This window comes from Xyrauchen texanus, chromosome 10 (genome assembly GCF_025860055.1).
Source record: "Xyrauchen texanus isolate HMW12.3.18 chromosome 10, RBS_HiC_50CHRs, whole genome shotgun sequence".
In the NCBI taxonomy this organism is placed as follows: domain Eukaryota; kingdom Metazoa; phylum Chordata; class Actinopteri; order Cypriniformes; family Catostomidae; genus Xyrauchen; species Xyrauchen texanus.
The window spans coordinates 13377241-13402882 of NC_068285.1; the positions used below are offsets into that span (position 1 = coordinate 13377241).

At 37.5% G+C, this 25642-nt stretch overlaps 2 protein-coding genes across 2 annotated transcripts in view; one reads left to right on the forward strand and one right to left on the reverse strand.

Moving 5' to 3' along the window:
* LOC127650920 (zinc finger protein 449-like) overlaps positions 1-25642 on the forward strand; it is a 451526-nt gene that overhangs the window by 395053 nt on the left and 30831 nt on the right. The gene's annotated exons all lie outside the window — the stretch shown is intronic.
* The window catches only part of LOC127650912 (glutamate receptor ionotropic, kainate 5), a 144212-nt gene that overhangs the window by 14538 nt on the left and 104032 nt on the right, over positions 1-25642 (reverse strand). The window contains exons 10-17 of the mRNA XM_052136565.1: positions 23226-23330; positions 22692-22799; positions 21698-21901; positions 11815-11928; positions 10352-10461; positions 9227-9400; positions 2194-2359; positions 711-936 (exon numbers count right to left, since the gene is read on the reverse strand). Of these exons, the coding sequence (XP_051992525.1) occupies positions 711-936; positions 2194-2359; positions 9227-9400; positions 10352-10461; positions 11815-11928; positions 21698-21901; positions 22692-22799; positions 23226-23330 (1207 nt within the window). The remainder of the gene's footprint in view (positions 1-710; positions 937-2193; positions 2360-9226; positions 9401-10351; positions 10462-11814; positions 11929-21697; positions 21902-22691; positions 22800-23225; positions 23331-25642) is intronic.

Genomic DNA, 25642 nt, shown 5'->3' on the forward strand with positions numbered 1-25642 from the left:
GAAAAGGGGCATAATAGGTGCCCTTTAAAGCAGGGGTCCGCAACCTAAGGCACACGTGCCAGCATTGGCACATGGAGGCAGTGGCGGATTTAGGCATGGATGTCATTGCCACGGGCAGCACAGACAGCATTCTGATACAGCATTTGTGGCATAATGATGATAGCTACAAAAAATTATTTCAACTGTTTTTTTTTTATATATATATATATATATATATAAAAAAAGAAGAATAAAAAATCATGGCCACAGTGAGGCACTTATAATGGAAGTGAATGGGGCCAGTCCATAAACAAGTATAGCCGCAAGACATAAACATTCTTCAAGTTAACATGTTTTTAGTGCAATAAAATAATTTACAGGGTTTAGTGGCATTGCATCGTCATGGCAATGAAGTTGCAATTTTGAACATAATTTTATCCTGAGAAGGTTTGTAAGCTATTTTATTACACTAAAATATACTGTTTACATTTTTTGGCTATACTTTTAAAACAATGTGTATTTTAACGTTTATGGACTGCCCCATTCACTTCCATAGTAAGTGCCTTACTGCAACATTTCTATTAAACAAAGGGATAGCTCGAAATGATATTTTATGGAAATCAACATTATGCTACAAATGCTGTCGATTGAGCTTAACTTTTTTGGAACAAGGAACATTACGTTATTTTCTCTATCCCTTCATCTCTCACACTTCAATTCACCCGACTCACCCAGAGGCATGCCGATGCCGTAGCCCTTGGTGTCCAGCAGTCCTCCTATCTGTGTGAGGTTGCAGTTGAGGCGGCGGTGATACTCGTTCATTGTGCTCTCTAGCAGGAAAGCATATCTGGAGTTTAAAACCCGTGCTATTCCCTCCTCTGTGCTTTTCACGAACACACTGGGCTGTTTGGAGTACATGTAATTCCACATGCGTTGGTACGTCTGGTAGCGTGAATTCTAAAAGCAAGAGAGAGTGTTTGAAATGTGTGGAGTGGGCAAGTGGATTTGTTAATATGGATGAAAGTTAATGGAACAGAGGGAGACAGAGAGGAGAGGTGGAACAGAGCAAAAGTATTGAGAACATCAAAGAGAAAATCATATTTGCAGTTATATCAGGACAAGTGTATGAAAAAAAATACATTTCAGTGGCAGATATTGAATGTGAAATAATTTAAGGGTTACAGAATGAGTGAAAGAGAGTGTATGTGTTTGTGTAGGTATGTGGAGGGATTGATAAGATGTGAAAAAAATGAACAGGGTAAAGAAAGATGGAGAGGTGAGAGCGAAAATTTCACAAATAATTATACTTATTGAGCTTGCAAGTCGAGCACTGTATTGATATTCCTCTTCTTATTTTCTTCAGTTCAAGCCGCTTATGTACATTCCACCTTTAATTCTGTAGAGCATTTCAGCTTTAGATGTGTTATCTATTTTGTTTTGTTCTTTTTTTGTAAATTTATACATTAAAAATAACCTTTCAGAATATTGAGCATTCAAATTATGACTGAGAATGATGTTGTCATTGTAATATTTGCATATCAATTCAGATGATCTCCTCTCTCACATCTATTTGCATACAGAATTGAGATTAGTTGGCAGATTAGAACCAAATAGAGCATCATGAAAATGGCAAGTGTAACTAAAGCTTTTCTCTTATTTTTCTGCCTTGCAACCAGCAAATCTAGATCATTTAGATAGAATTGAGTTAAACAGCTGATGCAAACATGGCCCCAGTGTGAATATAGATGTGGCTATGACTCATTATGCCTACTGCTAGCTGCAATAAACAGGAAGTGATGCATTATGACATCACACATGCACACATGGTAGCCCATTGTACACCTGTAAAATAAATTATATTTAACACACACTTTTACACACACACACACACACACACACACACACTTTTACACACACACACACACACACACACACACACACACACACACACACACACACACACACACACATTTATGTAGCTATCTAAATGGGGACATAGCATATACTTCTATTGTTTTTAAATAAAGCTAACTATAATTGCTATAGACTAACCCCAACCCTAAAAACAAAAATATTATTTATTGCATTTATGTACCCCCCCCCCCACACACACACACACACACACACACTTGAGGATGTCCCTGACTGTCCCCAAAGGAAGGTTTTTTAAGATTTCACTAACTTCTTTAAACACATAAATAATAACATTCATACCATAAAGAAGGTCATAGTACTTCCTCCTTGAATCGTGCCATATTGGATGTTCGTCTGATCTGCTAAGTCATCAGCCGATTCGATTGGCACCTCCATCCTCTGGACCGTCAAGAACGCTGCAAGGTTCGCCGTGTAGGAGGAGATGATGATCAGCGTGAATGCCCACCTGTTACACATACAAATAGACATAGTTTTGACTGCCAGAAATATATATATTGACATAAGAGAGACAGATGTGTGCTGACAAGCTCTAATATACAAACTCACTGAATAAATACTGTAAAAACCACAGTTGAAATATCAGCCAGACAAACGTGGTTGTGTTTGAATATCTGCATATTCGCACAAAAAGGCACCTGCTAACGTGAGCTTTACAAAATGAAAATACTTTTTGCTAATTATCTGTAATTCTGAATTAATTAAGGCTGTCAATCGATATATTTAATCAAATTAATTACATGATATGGTGATAAATGAAAGTTCACCCAAAATAAAAATTCTCACATCATTTACTCACACTCATGACATCTCAAATCTGTATAACTTTCTTCTGTAGAAAATGTTTAGATTTTTAAAAGAATATTTCAGCTCTGTAGGTCCATTCAATGCAAGTGAATGGGTGCCAACATTTTGATGTTTCAAAAAGCACATACAGTATAGCCATAATAAATGTAATTCATATGACTCCAGGGTTTTAAACCATATCTTCAGAATGCAGGTGTGGGTGACAAACAGATCAATATTTAAGTCCTTTTTGCTAGAAATTCTTCTCCCTGCCCAGTAGGGTGTGATATGCATGAATAATGTGAATCACCAAAAACACAAGAAGAAGAATGTGAAAGTGAAAGTTAAAGTGGAGACTGACTGAGCATGGAGGAGAATGTATGGTAAAAAAGAAAAATAAAAAATACATAAAATGTATCTATTTCTCATCCACACCGATCATATTGCTTCAAAATACATTGATTTAACCACTGGAGTCTTGTGGATTACTTTTATGCTGACATGTGTGATTTTTGGAGTGTCAAAATGTTGGCACCCATTCACTTGAATTGTATGGACCAAAAGAACTTTAACTTTAAACTTCGTTTAACTTTAAACTTCGTTTAAGTTCAGCAGATGAAAGAAAGACACACATCTGAAATGACATAAGGGTGAGTGAATAATGAGAGAAGTTTCATTTTTTGATGAACTATTTCTTTAATTGCATACAACGTAATTTGCTGAGAACGGCCCCCCGAATAAAAATGCATAATAGTTCAAATATTTACAAATACATTTTTAATTGTCGCTCTTTGTACATGTGCGTTCCAGAGACGGACGTGTTTGAAGTGTCTCACTGGTATTCAGCATCATAAACGCCACATTCTTAGGATGCTGCGTCAAGTTAATAGTAGTGAAAACTTTGAAAATCATGTCTCAAGATTCCTGTATTCTATTGTGCTTCCTCAGTGAGAGGTTCATATTCTGTGGATGCATTCATTTCTTGTGAGATTGGTTGAGGTGCGCTGCCACCTATTGACGTGGCTTGTAAAAACAGAGAGTCTTATATCTCTGCAGAACAAAAATGGGTAACACTTTAGAATACTGTATCTTACTTGATGCATAACTAATAAGGAATTACTGCAGAACTAATAGGTAATTCTTCATTAACACTTAAGTCACTACTATTAACTACTAAGGAAGATGTGTTAACTAATCAGTATGTAATAGCATTTTATAGTTGTGTTAAGTAACAATTAGCTAATCAATAACTATGGAATTCAGTCTCGCCTCCTGATGAACTACTTTTAATTATCTACCAATTCAGCTTCAGGAAAAATAACTACTGAGTAACTTCTAACGAACAGTCGATTAATTACAATTACAATCATATCATAACAATTAGCCATTACAATATTCAGGTTGTGGCCCTTTCTTCTTCCTTACTTCTAATGTTATTATTACTATGCAATACGCATTTCGTGGAATTACTACACTCCCAAAATGAGTCATTACAGCGAATTTAGTAGTTTTGGCCTGTATGGTCAATTACCAGAAATCATCAACGGAATGGAACCCCATCCCCACTATAAGTGACTAGCCAACTTACCTCAGGCAGCTTTATGATTTATATACAGTATAGTGTATTACCACATAATTCAGTCATGCCTCCTGATGAACTACTTTTAATTATCTACTAATTCAGCTATAGTGTGTGTGTCTCTTGTTTTCCTCAGCACATATCAAATTACATTTGGGTAAATTATTCCTGTATGTAAGGCAATGACTGAGGGGAGGGAACATTCAGGGAACCCCTGAGTAATTCATAAAGAATTACCACATAATTATGAGGGAATTACTTACAACATGGAACAGTATTCTAAAGTGAAAATACAGGGAACCCCATTAATGAATGATTATCTGGTAATTCTGTATTAAATAATCATGGGTTCCCAGTATTTTCACTTTAGAATACTGTTCCAGGTTGTAAGTAATTCCCTCATAATTATGTGGTAATACACTATACTGTATATAAATCATAAAGCTGCCTGAGGTAAGTTGGCTAGTCACTTATAGTGGGGATGGGGTTCCATTCCGTTGATGATTTCTGGTAATTGGCCATACAGGCCAAAACTACAAAATTTGCTGTAATGACTCATTTTGGGAGTGTAGTAATTCCACGAAATGCGTATTGCATTTCCATAGTAATAATAACATTAGAAGTAAGGAAGAAGAAAGGGCCACAACCTGAATATTTTAATGGCTAATTGTTATGATATGATTGTAATTGTAATTAATCGACTGTTCGTTAGTAGTTACTCAGTAGTTATTTTTCCTGAAGCTGAATTGGTAGATAATTAAAAGTAGTTCATCAGGAGGCGAGACTGAATTCCATAGTTATTGATTAGCTAATTGTTACTTAACACAACTATAAAATGCTATTACATACTGATTAGTTAACACATCTTCCTTAGTAGTTAATAGTAGTGACTTAAGTGTTAATGAAGAATTACCTATTAGTTCTGCAGTAATTCCTTATTAGTTATGCATTAAGATACAGTATTCTAAAGTGTTACCCAAAAATGGGCTTTTCCCAATCAGTGGACGTTTTCAAGCCACTGAGATTCCCTACTTCACTGGTTAGTTTACAAGTGCTCATCCTGGTTTGGAAATGCCCACTGATTTCTACACTGAGATTCACTACTTTCATTTGATAGTTTGGAAAAATCTGGTCATACACGCTAATGGTGGTCATGCTGTTTGAACAATTCAATCAGATTAGACCCACTAGAAATCATGTAAAAACAAGCTTCTACCTTAAAGTCAACATGAAACATTACCCAATAGACCTTATTCACAGTCAGTCTAACAATCCAAAACAGCAGTATTGCACATTGAAGAGACTGTACGCCTGTCCCTCACAGCCTTGTTGTGATTCCTGTCAAAAATTAAAGATGTCGCTACTGTGAATAAGGTCTACAAAATACCAGTGCAAAGAAAAAGAATGGTTGTTTTCATAATCTTAGCCTCTGCAATGACTTTCCTTTTCAGCTGGCATCATCAAGCCAATCTTATTTGTTACTCCTTCACTCCATTCATCTACCTCCATTCTGATAAGGAACACACATTGTTCAGAATCCAATACATTTTCAAAAGATAAATTTAAGTCGTGCCCTACATGTTTTTTTTTTCTTGTTGAATATCCCTTTCCACTCACATCAGACTACAAAAGTCAAATGGCATTTCATGTTAACTTTAAGGAATTTCCATCAGAACATCTGACAGCCTTTCCCTATACAATCAAGGGTTATGCCCTTTACCGCAGTGAATCACGCCCCAATGAAAAGAGATTTCTGAAGTCTCCGGAGGGAGTGCATGTTGACGCTCATGAGATCGGCAAGCCATTCAATTTTCTAAAGACCTTTGCCTTCAAAAACCACAAATAGGCAGATTAGTTACTTTAGTAATTTAGTAAAAGCTTTTCATCAAAAATGTAAATACACTAATTGTAGTCACTGTTCCCTATAGAGCATCATGGAGTTGAGAGCCTTGCTCAGAGACGCAGCTGTGATAGAAATGGTTTGTAATCTTAAATAGCTCTCTGGTTTCTGGGTCACCCCTATGTGGGATTAAACTTGCATCTATTGTGTTTATTCACACCACAGTTGATTAAATATTTGGCTGCCACTGCATGCATAGATTGAATCATTTCAACACCATTGTGACTTCCTAAAAGTGGTTCTTCACCCTAAATCACCTCAACAGCAAGGCCCTGGACAACAGAAAGACAGAAAATATCAGAGAGAGCAGAAGGGAATTAGATCAAACAGCAAACTCAAGATTTGAGGAGACAAGAGAAAAGCACATTGTATAGAGTATGTCTGCACACAAACATTCATACAGTTGTACAAACGTTTAATAAATTACTTTAAAAGAGAGAAAGCAATCTTTATTCACAATGAGAGCAAATATCCACTGCGACAAGATTTTGTAGCTACAGTAAAATGTGTAACTTCTTGTTTTATGTTCTTCTTCTTCTCAGCTTAATAAGCAGAGACAACTATAAGAAGGCCTTTCACAGGTGGATTTCTTCGAAAACTATAAACACTGTATCTGTGGTGCTATAAAGATATCCAGTGGTGTGAGTTTGGGGTGGGACTACCTGTTTGTTTGATCAATTGTAGATGGGGCAGGTATTCAGGAGAGCTGTTTGAAATCAATGTTTATTTTTGCAGTTTGAGTTTGGTGCAGAAATAAAAGACTTTAAATTGAACACATGGAAGTAATCTCATTGCAAAGTAATTAATTACAGCAATCTAATACATTTTAAGTCAAAAAGCAGTATAATGCATTATACTTTAAATGTTTGTAATCAGATTACAATAACTGACTTTCAATTTAGTAACTTTTAAATACATGGGTTACACATTTCTAAATATTGTTATACTACTATTATTATTCATAAAGACTACATTTACAACATTAATTATTTTAATATGTACTTCTGTTTGCATTTCATTGACAGCTAAAGGGCATTCGCCCCCTAACGAGTTATCGTTATGGAGAAATGTGTGGTACTGAGTGCTGTTTCTCAATGTGTGCTCTTTTGTGGTCTTACGTTCTCGTAGACTCGCTCGATTTCATCATCTACTGCAAAAGTTCAATTCTAATACTTAACAATGTTAGTACAGAGAATGCAAAAAATTACCCACATATGTTCTTGATTAGACACAGTAGAGTGCAACAGTCTGGTACCGGAAGAAAAAACCCATTCATTTTGTCCATAAATCTTTAAAGACAGACCTATCATGAGCTCCAAGGTTGTTCATCTATTGTACAGGAAATGTATGCCATTGAAGATGCCAGTCTGCGTTATACAACTTCATTGTATAAAAATCATACTGCATACTACTTTACCCATGGTATGGCAGAGAACCACGGCCAACATAGCCAGCGAAACGAGCCTCAGTGCGACCACCCACTCCAATGATGCATTGTAAATGATGCAACTGAGTCGGTCTCCCTTTAACCTTAAAAACTACACATATATATATATATATTTTTTTTACATATTGTAATACACATTTCACCCCATGCATCCTGTAGCACTTGCCATAGATGTGACTGTCTTGTCGGGCACTTCTCATGCACCTTACAGTCTAGCTGATCCCACAAAACCTCAATGGGGTTAAGATTCATAACACTCTTTTCCAATTATCTGTTGTCCAATGTCTGTGTTTCTTTGCCTACTCTTACATCTTCTTTTGTTTTTCTGTTTCAAAAGTGTATTTTTCTTTACAATTCTTCCCATAAGGCACCCCTGAGTCTTCTCTTTACTGTTGTACATGAAACTGGTGTTGAGCGGGTAGAATTCAATGAAGCTGTCAGCGGAGGAAATGTGAGGCGTCTATTTCTCAAACTAGAGACTCAGATGCACTTATCCTCTTGTTTAGTTGCACATCTGGCCTTCCACATCTCTTTCTGTCCTTGTTAGAGCCAGTTGTCCTTTGTCTTTGAAGACTGTAGTTACACCTTTGTATGAAATCTTCAGTTTTTTTGACCATTTCAAGCAATGTATCGCCTTCATTCCTCAAAACAATGATTGAATGATGAGTTTCTAGAGACCTAATATTGACCATAAGACATGCACTATTGTGTACTGTGACAACTCAAAAACAAACACAAAGACAATATTAAGCTTCATTTAACGAACCAAATAGTTTTCAGCAGTGTTTGATATAATGGCAAGTGAATTTCTAGAACCAAATTAGCAATTTAGCATGATTACTCAAGGATAAGGTGTTGGACTGATGACTGCTGGAAATGGGGCCTGTCCAGATTTGATCAAAAATGACTTGTTTTCAAATAGTGATGGAGCTGTTTATTACATCAGTAATGCCCTGACTATACTTCATGATCAGTTGAACGCCATTTGGTGAATTAAAGTACCAATTTCCTTCCGAAACAGCAAAAACTGTTCATTATTCCAAACTTCCGGCCACCAGTGTAAAGTAATTAGTAATGTGATCACTAAAGTAATAGGACTAATTTTAGAGATGTAATAATTTGTAGTGGATTCATTTTTCTAAATAACTTACCCAACACTGCTGATCAATAAGAGGGTCATGTGTCTGGAAATAGCATTCCAAACAGAGGTTGGGCTATTGATATCCATTTATTAATTCACACTCAGACAAAATGTTAAAATGAAACAATGCACCACTATGTAAGAAAATTGCAACAGGGTTGTTTTTTTACACACAATTTTGTACTTATTATATGTTTTTTCCTAGTGGAAAACATTTTTATGTCATGTGTCCAGAACCAGCATTCCTTATAGAGCTGGAGCTGTTCATACCTGTTCATTTTTCACCTTTGATGTGAAGGGATCCATTAGTTTGTTTGAAACCATTAACACATGGTGTGAATAGTCTACAAAGTGAGTCATTTACACTCACAGATACACACACACACGCGCACACACCTAATGCATCCTCTCTTACACCTCATAGGAAGTGTGAACACTCCATATTAACTAACACACACTTACCAAACCCCACTGACACAGCGTGTAGAGAGGGCCCTGGGCATTATCTCTGAGCCCTGCTGCATGAAACCACCGACTGGAAACCACAGGCTGTTTCCCAGTGTGTACTGGTTCTCCAGGAGATCCTTGCGGTCACGCCAACACGGGAAGGGGTTATACCATTCATAAGGACTCAGTCTGGTGTGCGGGAGGGAAAGAAAGTAAGTAAGAAAGAAAGAAGAATAATATGTTTTATATCTATAAGTCCATCAATTCATACAATACAAAAAAACATATTGTATGCCTATAGCCTCTGTAGCCTATCAATTATCAGCATTCTGGAAGTGCCTTGCTCAAGGACACAATGGTGGTGGCCGTGGGGATCGAACCAACGACCTTCTGATTAACAGTTATGTGCTTTAGGCCACTACACCACCACTCCTTAATCACTGTTCTTACTAAACAATGCAATTACTTCATCTGCAATAAACAAAAATTCCCTATAATCAATAAAATGCCCTACTGGTTGTATCCTGAACACTCCCCTGTCTTCCACTGGTCACAAAAACAGGTAGTTCTGCCCCCAAAAAGCTGGCATAAGAGAAAGTAAACACTGAAAAAATTACATAAATCTACTTAATGTCCCATTAAAGTAAAATCAGAGTTTTGTGTTTTTTAGTCCATGTCTGTTAGCTTTTAGGTCATCTACAGTATGTGCTAGTGTACTCCTAAAAATGAACTTTTAGCAGACATGCATTTAAATCCTCTAAACACAACCACATTTTTTTCCAATTAAATGCTATCTAAAATGAGAATGTTCGTTCCTTTATAACTATCTGAAGACTAGCAATAAAAGTAGCAAATCATGGTTCATTGCTAAATAAACTAAAGTCTGTTGACTATTAAATTATGTCAATAATACTTTATAATTTAATAAGATATTTGTCAATCCAAGAAAGCAAACTGTTGTCAAATTGTCAAGCCATTTCATTATTATGAAAGCTAACTTGGGCAGATATTTTAGAAAGTAGAAAGTTTCCATAGTGCTTTTGATAGGTGGAACAGTTAACCAACACAGCAAGTATACCAGACTGTGGATATAATGACATCAAAAATAGATGTGTGTATTTTTGAGTGACAGTGTGATACCTGGCTGCCAGGAAAAGGACACAGCTAACAGCCAGATAGGCTAACAGCATAAAGAGCCAGACGGCTGGAGAAAAGGGATCCAAGAAAGAGAAATAACCTGGCTTCCTGCCCTGCAGAGAGCACAAACAATACTGTGAATGCAGTGAATCTCAAACAGCTGAGAGCTTCTCCTGATACAATTGATGTTTTTTTTTCTCCATATAGAAATGCACCACACAATAGACAAGTTTGTTTTGGTTATTAATATGAAAAAACATTACAAAGAATTTTCAGGTAAGATTGCTTTAAATAATTGATATTTTCTTTCTTTGTTGTTTTTTATTCCTGTAAAAAAGGGGGAGAAAAATCTGAAAATATGTGACATTTAATGTTCTACAATGAGTTTTTTCATTCAATAAATGATATTGAGCAAGACTGCTACACGTAACATTTAAAGGATAGTTCTGACTCTGAAATATGATTTGGTAAGCCACATTCAAAGCCACTGTATATTATATTATATTATATTATATTATATTATTAAACATTGTTGCCTTTTATCATATTTCTGTTGTCAGCATTTAATAAAAACAATAAACCACATGAGGCCATGAGTTACACAAATTTTACCATAGTTTATAAAATGGAGCCAAGCAAATTTTTTCAATGTGTTTCAATGTGTTTCAATGTGTATTAGCAGAATTAAAGGGACAGTTCACCCAAAAACTAAAATTCTCTTATAGTTTTACTCAATCTCATGCCATCCCAGATGTGTGACTTTCATTCTTCTGCAGAACTGAAATAAAGATTTTTTTGAATAATTTCTCAGCTCTGTGGACCCAACCAATGCAAGTGAATGGTGGACAGAATTTTGCAACGCAAAAAAGCACATAAAGGCAGCATAAAAATAATCCTTACGACTCCAGTGTTTAAATCCATGTCTTCAGAAGTGATAGAATAGGTGTGGGTGAGAAACAGATAAATATTTAAGTCCTTTTTTACAACAAAGCTCCACCTTTCACTTCCACATTCTTCATCTTTTGTTTTTGGCGATTCACATTCTTCATGCATATCGCCACCTACTGGGAAGGGAGGAGAATTTATAGTAAAAAAAAAAGGACTAAAATATTGATTTGTTTCTCACCAACACCTATCATATCACTTCAGAAGACATGAATTTAAACACTGGAGTTGTTTAAATTAATTTTATGCTGCATTTATGTGCTTTTTGGGGCTTCAAATTTCTGGCCACCATTCAGTTGCATTTATTGGACCAACAGAGCTATGATATGTTTCTAAAAATCTTTGTTTTTGTTCAGCAGAAAAAAAGAAAGGCATATACATCGGGAATGGCATGAGGGTGAGTAAATGATGAGATACATTTTTTTGGGGTGAACTATCCCTTTGATTTCAGATATCAAAATATAGAGTAATAGTATAAGTATAATATGCAATCACAATTAGGTGCGACAGATGCGACTCACTATATGAACACGGTACAGGATACTGATGCCTAGGTTCATGAAAGGTTTGGAGAAATCTATGACCTTTTCCCTCTCGGATGTGATGGTAAATCCAGCTACAGCTAGATCAGCTTTCTGCAACAGTTAGAGAGGAAAAACAAGAGAGATAATTAGTTTACTAGTTTATATTTGTTTTGAAAGGAATATTCTGGGATAAATACTGGTTCAGCTCTATCGACAAGCTCTGATGCATATTCTGTCAGTATAGATCAACTTTGTTAACCTGGAATACTCTTTGGGAATTCAGGACCAGCAATATGAAAATACAGCCAACTGTAACATAATTGGGTACGGATCTTCTTCTGTAGCCTATCAATTATCAGCATGACTTTGACAGGTTTTAATGCCGGAAATAAGCTTGTAGTGGCATAGTCATTGAATCGGTCATATGAGAAACTGTGTTGAATAATGATTTAATGAAGTAAATCAGCGGACACACTAGACTTTGTTCCATTAATTCACGTGCGAATGCTGGAGAGTGGGAGCGCAGGCATGTGCTGTTCAGGTTTGGTGAACCCTTATCTGTGAATTCGTACAGTGAAAAGACATGGCTCAATACAAAGAATTTAAACTTTATGCTGCATGTTTTGCAGTGTTACAGGAAAAGAGAGTAGATAGCATATTTTAACATTTTGAATTTAGTATTATTTAGTACTTATTTGACAAACAGAATCCCTACAGTGTGACATCATAACCTGTTTCCCATATTTGTTGCCGGGTCAGGAGTAATTTTTCATACTCAAAACCAAGTGTAACCCGCACCTTTACTGACAGATACTTCTCATCTGTTGTAGTGATAATTTAGTATAGTGGTTTGCAACTGGTGGGTTGTAACCCAAAGATCACTGGAAATAAATCGAACTTGATGCTATCATTACATGGTTGATTAATAGAGTGCAGCAGTACCGGTCCACTTTTTCAGCCATCTTGGTTCCAGAAGTTTTTCCCCATTAATTTTTTTCCATATAGGGATTTCCAAACAAACCAACTCTGAAAAGAATCATGACACTACAAGCTTTCTTTTTTTGTTATAATATTTTAATGTTTATGAAAATCTGACAAAAAGACAAATGTACAGCTGTGGCCAAAAGTATTGGCAGTGACATACATTTTGTATTTTGCAAAGTTTGCTGCTTCAGTTTTTGTAGATCATTTTTCACATGTTTCTATGGTATACTGGAAAACAACAATAAGCATTTCATAATTTTTAAAGGCTTTTATTGGCAAAAACACTTAATATATGCAAATTTGCATGCAAACTCTGCAATTCGCAGATGGTCCATTCTTGCCTTATTAGTGCTCGGAGTTGATCACCAAATTGTGGGCTTCTGTTTGTCCACGCCTATTGAGGATTGACCACAGGTTCTCTATGGGATTAAGATCCGGGGAGTTGCCTGGCCATTGATCCAAAATTTAAATGTATTGATCTCCGAGCCACTTCATTAACACTCTTGCCTTGTGACATGGTGCTCCATCATGCTGGAAAATGCACGGATCATCACCAAATTGCTCCTGGATCGTTGGGAAAAGTTGCTCTTGCAGGACGTTTTGATACCATTCTTTATTCATGGCAGTGTTTTTGGGCAGAATTGTGAGAGGGCCCACTCCCTTGGATGAAAAGCAACCCCACACATGGATGGTCTCAGGATGCTTCACTGTTGGCACGACACAGGACTCATGGTAGCGTTCACCTTTTCTTCTCCGGACTATCAATTTTCCAGATGTCCCAAACAGTCGGAAGGGGGCTTCATCAAGAAAATAACTTCGCACCAGTCTTCTGCTGTCCAATCCTTGTACATCCTGCAGAATTTCAGTCTGTCCTTGGTGTTTTTCTTGGAGAGAAGTGGCTTCTTTGCTGTCCTTCTTGACACCAGGCCATTGTCCAAAGGTCTTCGCCTCACTGTGTGTGCAGATGCACTCACACCAACCTGCTGCCAATATTGAGCTCTGCACTGGTGGTGACACGATTCCACAGCTGACTCCTCAGTACGAGACGGTCCTGGCGCTTGCTGGACACTCTGGGACGTCCTGAAGCCTTCTTCACTGCAGTTGAACCTCTCTCCTTGAAGTTCTTGATGATCTGGTAAATGGTTCTTCCAGGTGCAATATTCTTTGCAGCAATTTCCTTGCATGTGAGGCCATTTTGATGCAAAGCGATGATGGCTGCACGTCTTTCTTTAGAGGTAAGCATTGCTAACAAGTACACAACGATTGGAAGCACTTCTTCCCTCCTTTTATAGCAATCAGTCTGCTCTTATAATCCAATCAGAATGATAGAGTGATTTCACCTGACTAGTACTCATTCACACTTTCCCAGGTGCTGCTGATATTATTAGTGAAATTATGTTAGCTGGTCATTTTGTGCCAGGGCCAAAAAAAAACAGTGAAATTTGGGTTTTTGTGATAAAGTTGAAGCTTTGAAGCTTTTTGCAATTATTTAAAGTATTTTGAGAGTGATAGAAAATTGCGATAACTGGATTTTTTTTTTTAACTAAGTTGAAATAATGCAGACTAATGGCATTAACAGAAGCATATACCATTGATTAAAAACATTCAAGCTCATGATAGGTCTGTCTTTAAAGTTTATAAGTTATCGTTAAAAATCAATCCTCCTATGGAAAAAAAAAATTATGGGATTTTTTAACCTTTGAAACCAGACTGTTGCTCTATTAGGCAGATGCCAACATGGACAGGTTACATGGCAGGCACAAAAACTGCACAAAATGACACATAACTTGAACACAGGTTGTGAATTTGCTATTGTGTTGGTATCCAGCTAAAAATCTGGGTCTTCAAGCAAAACCATGGGTTGCCAGCACTGCTAAGCGGTGTAAAAATGCTTGACAGGTAGAAAGCTTGCGATTTAATTTCCTGTTGTTTGCACACCACTTGCGCTCTTATGCCAAACCTTGACCTTGATTTTAAGAAGCACTTGAGAAGAAAAAAACATCTGACATCTGTAGTAAACTTCTCCAGACAAAGTTGAAGAGTGAGAGAGAGAAGGAAAGTGTCAGAACAAAATTTAGCACAAGGAGTAAGAAAAAAGAGACAGACAAAAAATTGAAAGAGAGAGAGAGAGTCAAGGATGGACAGCTGGATAGGTGAATGGAAAGATAATAAAAGGATGTAGGTGCACTGGAGAAATGGAGAGGTTGATGGTCGAATTTGATATGAGAGTCCTTGGGTAAAGGAAAGAGATTTATTTATTACATGGAAGGAGAGATGGAAAAAGAGGCCTATGTAGTGGAATACGGCCCTAGGAATGGAAAGAGAGAATGGGAAAGATTAAGCCACAGTCCTTGAAAGAAGAAACACACACTTGGAGGAAGGGGAAATGAGGAATGGGTAAAAACAGAGAAGTAGTAAAGTGAAGATTTTCTGCGAGGACACAAGGAATATTGTGCCCTTGAGAGAGGAGGGGAACGAGGGATCCGGTTTGAATAATGAGGGGGAGAGAACAAGAAAACGTGAGAGTGAACGTTCCTGAGGAAGGAAAGAAAAATAATGAATCAAACGCCATTGGGACATTATTTTCCCCATCTTCTTCCGTTCCTCAAGGAGGAAAGGGTGATCAGAAGCCGTTGAATCTGTTAAGGAAAAAAAGACATCTCTCGATCTGATTAATTACCGCTTAATGGATTACTTGGAGGGAGCTTTGAAATCTGCTTTAAAGGGTGTCTTTAAATATTGTGTCAAGAAAAAAACATTTATTGTAATTCCCATTTCCCATTATTAGTTGGTTAAACTTTATAACATTTTGTACAGTGGTTCTACACAATAAAAAAGAGTTTCCTTAAATTTAAATTAAAATGTTGGCTCAACTCAAATATGGGGGGTGTTCGGGGGGCTGTGTAATTCACTGGTAATGAACCAATCCTCAACTTAACCATTAGCACCACTCGTTTCCACAATTGTAACCTCCAAAAATAACATGACAGAAACCCCTCTAAATCCCAACATAACAGAATATTAAACACCATCAAGTCTGCTACTTGTCTCATTTTGTGAAAAAATACATTAACATTACACTTAATTTCAAAATGTACCCTTCCAATTTAGTCCCATACAAAGCTTGCTGGGAAATGTACATTTCCTGTTCGGCTTCAGGAATACATTGATGCAACAAATATTATTCACATAGTCTCAACACAATATGATTAAATAAACCCAAATGGATTGCACACAATTAAATTAAAATGAGATCAAATGCTGAAGAATTGTGCATTAACCAATTTTAATTAAGTTAATTGAGCAAGCCGTTCAATTCACATTGCATAAACACAATCCGTTAGAAGTCTGAACATTTACATTTATGTATTTGGCAGACGCTTTTATTCAAAGCAACTTACAGAGCCCTTATTACAGGGACAATCCCCCCGGAACAACCTGGAGTTAAGTGCCTTGCTCAAGGACACAATGGTGGTGGCCATGGGGTTCAAACCAGCGACCTTGCTGATTAACCTTGCTGATTGACAGACCTGTACTTTAGCCACTACACCACTTGTACTGGTTTAGTCATTTTAATAGAGCTGCTTTCACTTATTTTCGAATTCGATCCTTACTACTGTAATACTAATTTACATGCATTTTTATTTTAATCAGCATATATTAAGGGCAGTACAACACATACTGCCATTATGTATAAATAATAGCAATGTGAATGAGTTTGTTTTAATTGTATGTTTGTCTTTAATTACAGTTATACAGTACAGTGTGCTTTATGGTCATGAAAATGAGATAAAAATGCAGAAAATATGAATGGTCCTAAAAACAGTGTGTAACACGGTTAAAATGGGAAAGGAGGTGGCGGGAACCGGCTGAACAGTCAAAGGAATATTTAACCCCCCCAAAAAAAGACACAAAACACAAACGCACACGCGGTAGCTTCGTGTGGCTCTCTCTCTCTCTCTCTCTCTCTCTCTCTCTCTCTCTCTCTAACTGCTGCTGTATACCGTTGCACTTATCCCTCTCCTCGGATGATTAGGCTGATTGGGGGCCGGGCGTGTGTAGTCACGGCCCGGCTCCACCCTCCTCTTTGCCTTTGCCTCAGGCCGGGGAACCTGTTGCCCTTCCGGCCCCGCTGCCAGCAGCCTTTCCCTGCTTCTCGAGAGCTGGGGAGGGAAAATTAAAAAAATGTAAAAAGAGGAGAGGGAAAGGGCAAGCGCGGAGCGATAGTGAGAGAGAGGAGAGAGAGAAAAAATGTTGCTCGCCGGTTCCCAGACACTCCGTCGCCTTGTCCTCGATTACTCCTCCATCCTCTGGCAGACGACAGCCGCTCCTCCCCGGGGGGACCGGAGTAAGTCCTCTGACCCCTCCACATTTTGGAGGCCAGTATGGAGCTCCTCCGCCCGTGGCTGCACCTTTGTGGCGCATCCCTCCTCCTTCCCAAGATTTGGCACCAATGTAACAAGTTTAAAATGGGAAACGAGGCAGAAACTGGCTGAACAGTCAAAGTAATATTTAATCAAACAAAAAATACACCAACGCACACATGGCATCTGCGTGTGGCTCTCTCAAACTTTTCACTCTCCCTGGCTGATTAGCCCGATTGGGGCCAGCATGTGAAGACACTGTCCGGCCCCGCTCTCCACCTCATCACACAGGGTTTATTTTCGAACCCTCCTGTTAAGGTCATTTTTGCTCCGTCTTGGAGTTAAATGAGTTGTTCACCCAGAAATTAAATACAACTCCAGTTAAATTCATGTCTTCAGAAGGGACAAGACAGGGTGGGTGAGAAAAATATAATATATGTATATTTATACAATGTCAGAGTATTTTGAGTGATTACTACTGTGTTGCTAGGTGGTTGCTAGAGCATCACTATATGGTTATATGATGGTTGCTTGCTGGCCCAAGTCAAAAGAGGCCTAAAGCCTCTATGATATCCTGACCTATGACCCATAGATTTGATATCCTGACCCATAGATATGTGTTTTTACATTTTCTATGTGCTAATTTTTCATCTGCCAGGCAAACATTGATATTCTGAGATAAAAATGCTTACGGATAAAAACCATGAATCTGTATTTGTTTCAAGCAGATACAATTTGTATTCTAATTAACATCTTGTTGTTTCTAGAGTGGCAACAGTAATGTTTACAACAGAAAAGTCACTATATGAACACAATATCTCACTGGAAACAAATCTAAAATGTCAATAAAATAATTGTATCCAATGGCTGTGAAGAAAGCAGGGAAGGCTGTCCTCAAGGGGCTGTGTTTGATGTCGGTTTCACGGTTTCACTGTATTTAGGTGCATTGATAATATTAAAAGCAGTTCAATATTTGGTTATAAAATATTCTTGAACTTTATTTTGGACTTCTTCAACTTGAATCCTTTTAACTTTTGACCTTCAAGGCAAAAAAAAAAAAGAAAAACAAACATGTACAGTTGTCAGATGATTATAACTTAAAGTATTTTGTTATTGTTATTTTATTATTTATTCAATTGAATTGTAATAATTGGTAATGATTATTGCCCAGGTTAACACTTCAAATATGCATTTGCATGCATTAAGTTATTTGTTACAAATCATGTAAAGCTAAATTGAATCTTGAGTTTTTATGAAACGGGCAATAATTTATTATCCCGTGTACTGTATTTCCACAAACATTCATCTCCGCAATTTCCATGGGATGGTGATCACGGAGATGATGCTTAAGGTTTGAAGTGTTTCCCGCCTCATTCTTGCAGCAAACTTTACAGACTGGGTAGCCATCAACATTGATGGTGCTTCGTGACAGTCAAATGCCACACGAGGAAGGTGCAATTTAAAGATTTATTTTATCTAGCCAAGTTTATATGATGATGTGTAAAATGTCGCAGATTCTGTCTTAATTAAACTGATTAGGATTTTAGAAAAGCTCTGAAAAAATCTGTCTTTATCTTCATGCAATACCGTCAAAGAGAAGATTTCAACGGTATAATAACCATCCAATTTTAAAGCCGAGGAATATAGTGAAACCTTGACACAGTTACATCCCTACTGCCTACATGGCAGGAAAATTGCCAAGTTAATTTTTTTAATTAGATAGGTAGAACTTGAGGCATTTTGACTCTCTAGTCAGTCCCTGCTTTACATTAGCTGCACAATGCACATTGTGTTTGTCCCGCACATCTGATAGGCCAGGTGTTTCGACCCCACCATATACACAATAACAGCGATGGGATGGGAATCAGAATCAGATGACAAGGTGAAATGTGTTTTAATGATAAAAATGAATGTATTTATCATGTAAATACATATACATTATATTTTCGGTGATATAAGTCAGTAAGTAAATTGTTGTACTTGATCCCATTAAGGGTCAACCACAGACTTTTGCATGGGCCCCCCTGGGACCCTTTGACCCCCCCTAATGGCGGGCCTGGCTTAGTGTGAAAAACAAGCCTATGGCAATGTTTATGTTTATAATGTAAGGTTCTGTATATCTATGAACTCTACTAGTCCAGTGCGGTCTTTTTTGACCTGAACAAAATGCTTTGAAACTAACACATATGCTTGGACAGACGGGTTAAGCAACTTATTTTTTATTTTAATTTTGGAGTGAAATAAGACTTGGACATATTTTGACCGGATCTTTGAGATTCACCCATGTGTTTGTATGCATTTCTGTAACCTTGAAGGAATGAGTGGTTAAGTATGTGTGCGAACACGGTTCCGACACACAAAACGCCAATGTGTGCCAACTATTAACTGGCTCTAGCATCTGTAATGGTATAGTGCAACGAAATAATTAGAGACAGAGGAAACTGATTAGTACGTGTATGTGTGTTGGTGTATTTCAAAAGGGCTTTGCTGAGACCTGCCAACACTGGGGTTAATAGAATGTCATTACCGTTCTCATTACAGCTGCCATTATTTTTAGCATTAGTACGAATAGCACTAATATGTGTAATCTCTACCCTAATGGAAACATCAGGTGTCAAAGGTCCATTGTGAAAATACAACTTCAAAGCATCTTCTCACAAACAAACTAATATGTAAAAGGATCTTACAAATGTTACTAGAAAGTACATTTTCAAATAGAGTGCCTCATAAAGTGTTTGAGATTTATGTGTAATATATGTGTATATGAAATACGTATCATGTTAGAAGGTTAGACTGAATGATGTGGCAGAACAACACGCCCCTCCCTCTTGTTATCGTTGCCCTGCCTTTGAGCGCCATCCTTCAGCCAGACTCACAACGGGCGTGGGCAAGAGAGAGGGAAGGTGCAATTTAAATGTGTTTGGTCAGCAGTGGATAAGGCGCACCTGATCTCATAGGCACTCAACCGTCCTACTCAGAGCCCCTATTTACCGCGAGGGCACCAGATCCCCTTTAACACTTTAATTTGACTTTTTGGACATTTTCTGTTGTTTATTGTTTAAAATAAATGCCTCTCAAAACACCACCCACTGTGTGTGTCTCTTGCTCACCCAGCCACAGTGATTTAGTCTGAAAGTAAAAAAAATAAAATAATTAAAAATATTCTTTAATACCATATCCCAAAATATGAGGCCTGCAGATATGCTTGTCAAAAAAGGTATTGTATAAGTTACAAGAGCTGTCATTGGGGGTAGTATGCTCAAGGTGACATTTTTTGTACCTCTAGTTAAATTTTATAAATAGTTGTGGGTACATAGTTGTACCATAAGGACCTATACAGATATTGTTTACCTTTAAAGGTACATATATATGATTAGTTTCTCTGTGAACAAAAAATAAATTATCATTTTTGTCTCCTTAAGGGTACAAATATGCACCTAAAACAAGGGTACCACCCCAGTGATGGCTTTGTACCTTAAACGGTACCTTTCTGAGAGTGTACCCTTACAAAAGGGTAAAATTGTACAGTGATGACATCAGATGGTAATACCATGGTACTCTGATACATCCTATGGTAAATGGTCTGCACTTATATAGCACCTTTTTAAGCCTTAACGGTATTCAAAGCACTTTACACTGTGACTCATTCACCCTTTCATACACCAATGGCATCAGAGCTGCTATGTAAGGTGCTAGCCTGCCATTGGGAGCAACTTGGGGTTCAGTGTCTTGCCCAAGGACACTTCGACATGTGGAGTCGTGTGGGCTAGGAATCGAACCACCAACGCTGTGATTAGTGGCCAACCCGCTCTACCAACTAAGCCACAGCTTCCCAGTCCTATGGTACTGAATGATTACCATATTCATGTACCATATCTACTAACCATATCCCAAAATGTGAGGCATGCAGATATGTACAGTATATTTAGTAAATATGTTCTTTAAATTTATATTAATTCCCTTACAAAAGGGTAATATGTTATAGTGATGGCATCAGATGGTAATACTCTGGTATTTTGATATATATCAAGGTACAGAATGATTACATTTACATTTATGCATTTGGCAGACGCTTTTATCCAAAGCGACTTACAGTGCACTTATTACAGGGACAATCCCCCCGGAGCAACCTGGAGTTAAGTGTCTTACTCAAGGACACAATGGTGGCAGCTGTGGGGCTCGAACCAGCATCCTTCTGATTACCAGATTACCAGTTATGTGCTTAGACCACTACACCACCACCACTCATTACTCATTACCTCATTAGCATATTCATGTACCATGGTACATGCCCAAAAAAACCTGCCATCACCATGGTGCCATGTCTATGATGCTACTGATTGGTACATTTGGTTAGTAATAGCCAAACATAGCTCAAATATTAAATGCTCAGATGTTTCATATTTTTGTCAGTGTTGTTAGAATGTCTCCCCTTCTTTGTTGAAATAATCGGTTTCTACATTATGTGTCCTCAGACAAGAGTTTACTATTTGAGCATTTGTTTTTGTGTGTGTTTGTCTAGTCATCCATACCCTGTTGATGAGCTCCCCCACCATGCCGGTCCATGACCCATTAGGTTCTGGAGCTCCATAGAGCCCGTCATCTACTAGCTTGATCCGGAAAGAAAACTTCAATATATTCGCCAGCTCCCGCAGCATATCCACACAGAATCCCTCGTACTGATCGTTACCCTGAAAGTCCTGGTAGTTTGACTTGCGCTTCACGTATGGATCTTCCTATAAAACAGGGTGAAGGTAATTTTTAATACTCTTATATTCCACTAGTAATTTCCATAGAGTGAAACACCATAAATTCGAATAAAAGTCAATTTCCATACAATGAAAGTGGCATTTTGATTGGTGACAAGCCATGAAATGGTAGTAAAATGCAGTGAAATGGTGTTTCTTTGGCCTTCACATGTCAAAGTTCCTTGTAGGCTGAAGTTTCTTGCTATGAATGTTACCTTGTACAGGTAGGTTTGCCTAAATTGATATTAATAATGGCATAAATGAGTGGATGCAAGATAACTTTTTTCTTTCATCTATTTTTTGACACGTCTAAGCTTATGCTTTGAGGTTATTTCAAACAGTCAAATTGGAAACTAGAAAGCTCTTTAAACAAGGTGTGAACCCAGATTAAAGGTGAAGTGTATAATTCCTTGGATTTTAAAATATCTTAATACGCAGAAACAACTTTAAGTATGCCATTAGTAGGCTGACTCCCACAAAAAGTGTGAAAACTGTGGTACCAAAACATGGCACAGAGCAACGCAACACACCCAACATTGGCTCAATCATTGGATTGAGCTCGGAGCGAGACCCTCTCTTCAAAAACCATTTCCACTCATGTGCAGCATTTAAATCTGCAAAGCTTGTACTAAAGAGCATCAAATCTTTAAAATCCTCATACTGTAATTGTGGAATCAGATCTGTTACACAGAGAAACATGGATAAAAATCCTGAAACTCATATGGTGCCAAAGCCACAAATCCCTGAATGTAGCGGTCAAATCTGGAGATGTTCTTACCAATATTGTGGTGACGATAAGTGTCTTGTTGGCTAACGTCTCAGACGTATTGATGTCTAAAGATGTGGCGTTCATAGCCAATGTGTTATTGGAGTACCATACACCAATCTGCACATGTGAAGGAAGAAGAGAGAATCAAAAGATAAACCGTATGCTTCAATGCTTCATTTTAATAACCGAAAAAATACAAATTAAACACAATTTCAACTACTTACAAAACCTGTGTTATGTAGAAGCCATATAAACTAAATGAATAATTAAACATAACTTGTTTTAAAACATGTTTGATTTCATAGGGGGGAAATGGGGAGGAATAAACGAGTTGAGTGAATGAGACAAGGGGATGAAGGAGAGATAAAAGAGCATGACGCGAGGGATCAATACTTTGATAAATAAGAGAGGAGTGAAGTGGTGGTTACTCTGGCTACCACCTATTCATTAGACCTCACAACCTCTCCTGTGGTTCAGAATAAAATCCAGACTTAGTGTTCATAAATGCATGTATTTGTGTGTTTGTTTCTGTGTGTGTGTTACCTCTTTGTGACCTCCCTTGACTTTTTCGAGAATACGCAGGGTGTAATTGGTCCGCTGGCCTTTGCTGTTAAACTCCACATGGCCTGTCAGGCCATCATACTCTACCTAAAAAGAAAGAAAGGATGTGAGAAAATGGGAACACACAAGAATGACGAATAGCAAGTAATTTAGAGCTACAATATTAAAGAAGAAATTATGGCACTGGCAGAAAGACAGAGAAAGACAGCCAGAGGACAAGAGGAAAACGTAGAGACGATTAAGGAGTAGTTCACCCGAAAATAAACATTCTGTCACACATTGAAATGTAGGTCTTTATACACTGAAACATTTCTCATCTGGCGAATCTATGAAACTGACTGCAAAAGTCATAAGGATTGTAACACTGGTGCATTAATGGCCATTGACACCAAACACCTTCATGTCTCATATGTCTCATGACCAAACGCCATTGATGTTAATGCTGCTATCTTTGATTTGAGAGTTACACCAGATTACATAAGAAGATTTTCAGAGTAAATAATGACTTAAATTTTAGACTGATAATCAGACAACGTTATGGTATGGCTTTAGAAGATGACTTGTAATATAGAGTATGACTAACATGGATCACTTTTATGATGCTTTTATATTTTGTTATTTTGAAACTTGACAGACTCCCTTAATTTGCATGTGTTCCACAAAGTTATACGGATTTAGATAGACATGAGTGTAATTTCCTTTAACTCGTGGATAGGTCTGTGTAACAACGGTGAATGGTCACAAAGTACAGGTGTATGATTCAAACAGCATCAGAGCAAGAAAGAAAGACAACATAGGTAAGAGAATAAACACTTGGCAATGGAGACAAACCAAGAATGGCAGATGTGCAGAGGTGTGGATATGCTGACAAAAGCAGTGGTGAAAAGAAGAGTGATGGAGCAAATGGCAAAAAAGATGGAGGGACACTGAAAATAAAAGACAGACAATTGAAACCCCATCAACCCACAGGTTGAAATAAACTTTACACATCTGGTCATAAGACACAGTTATAATTGCTCTGACACTGCACCAAAATCCACACATTGGTCAATATCAGGGCCTTCGATAGTAGGGAGAGAACTAAGAAGTGCTCCAATGACTATGGGATAATATATATATGGGGTTAACTTAACACAAGAGCAATATCTAGCCAATTAAATATTGCTAACTAGATAAATACATATTCACTACAGAAATATCCATGACTTTAAAATGAGAATAAATAAAGCTGTTCAGGTTGTAGTCCAAACACCCATAAGAGAATTCTCCATGGGCTCCCATATAATTGTTTCTTTAAGATACGTGGAAGTTTTGTTCTACAGCATAAATTACGCACAGTCATATCTCAAACGTGAATTTTGAAGCCGCCGAGTGAAGTTGCTTCAATGTGGCTTCCAAAGTCACTTTGAGGTATGACCGCGTGTTATGTTGTAGAACAAAACGTCCATGTTTTTAAAAGGGATAGTTCCCCCAAAAATGAAAATTCTCTCATTATTTAATCACCCTCATGATATCCCCAAAAATATCTTAGGTCCTTAAAATGCAGGTGAATGGTGATAAAATATTTGAAGCTTCAAAACTCACAGACAGTCTGCATAAACGTCATCAATATGACTCCAGTGATTAAATTAATGTCTTCTAAAGAGATACGATTGCTCTTGGAGCGAAAAAAGATCAATATTTAAGTACTTTTTAACTCCAAATCATTGTTTCTGGTAAGTTTCACAAGAGGGTGGAGATCATGCTGTCTCTAGTGTGATGTATTACTGATGCCATGATACGGGCATAATCTCACGTTCGGCTCTCAGTTGAGACATCCAGGATGGGCACACAAACAGACCATTGTGAGTAAAGAAACAGATAAATACAGATCTAAACCAAAACCAATGAAGCTACTGTACAGCGTTCCTCCTTCTCACTTGTAAACAGCGCTGCTCTTCCGGCTGTGACTCACTTGCATTAGTTCTTGAGTTTTTCAAATCGCCAAAGCGAATATGTTACATGTAACTTGCTGACCGAAAGCATGATTTAGAGTTTAAAAAAAGTACTTAAAAATGTATCTTTTTCCACATCAAAAGACATTGTGTCACTTTAAAAGACATTCATTTAACAGCTGGAGGCGTATGGATGACATTTATGCTGACTGTCGTAGATTCAAAAATCAGATCACCATTCACTTGCGTTTTAAGGAACTACTGAGCTGAGATATATTTCTATTTTTCTTCAAATGTGTTCTGGTGAAGACAGAAAGTCATACACACCTGGGATATCATGAGGGTGAGTAAATAATGAGAGAATTTTCATTTTTGGGTGAACTATCCCTTTAAAGTAATGTTAACCCCAGATGTTATTTTACTCATAAATCCAAAATCGCCATTATAAAGTGAGCTCATGGTGAA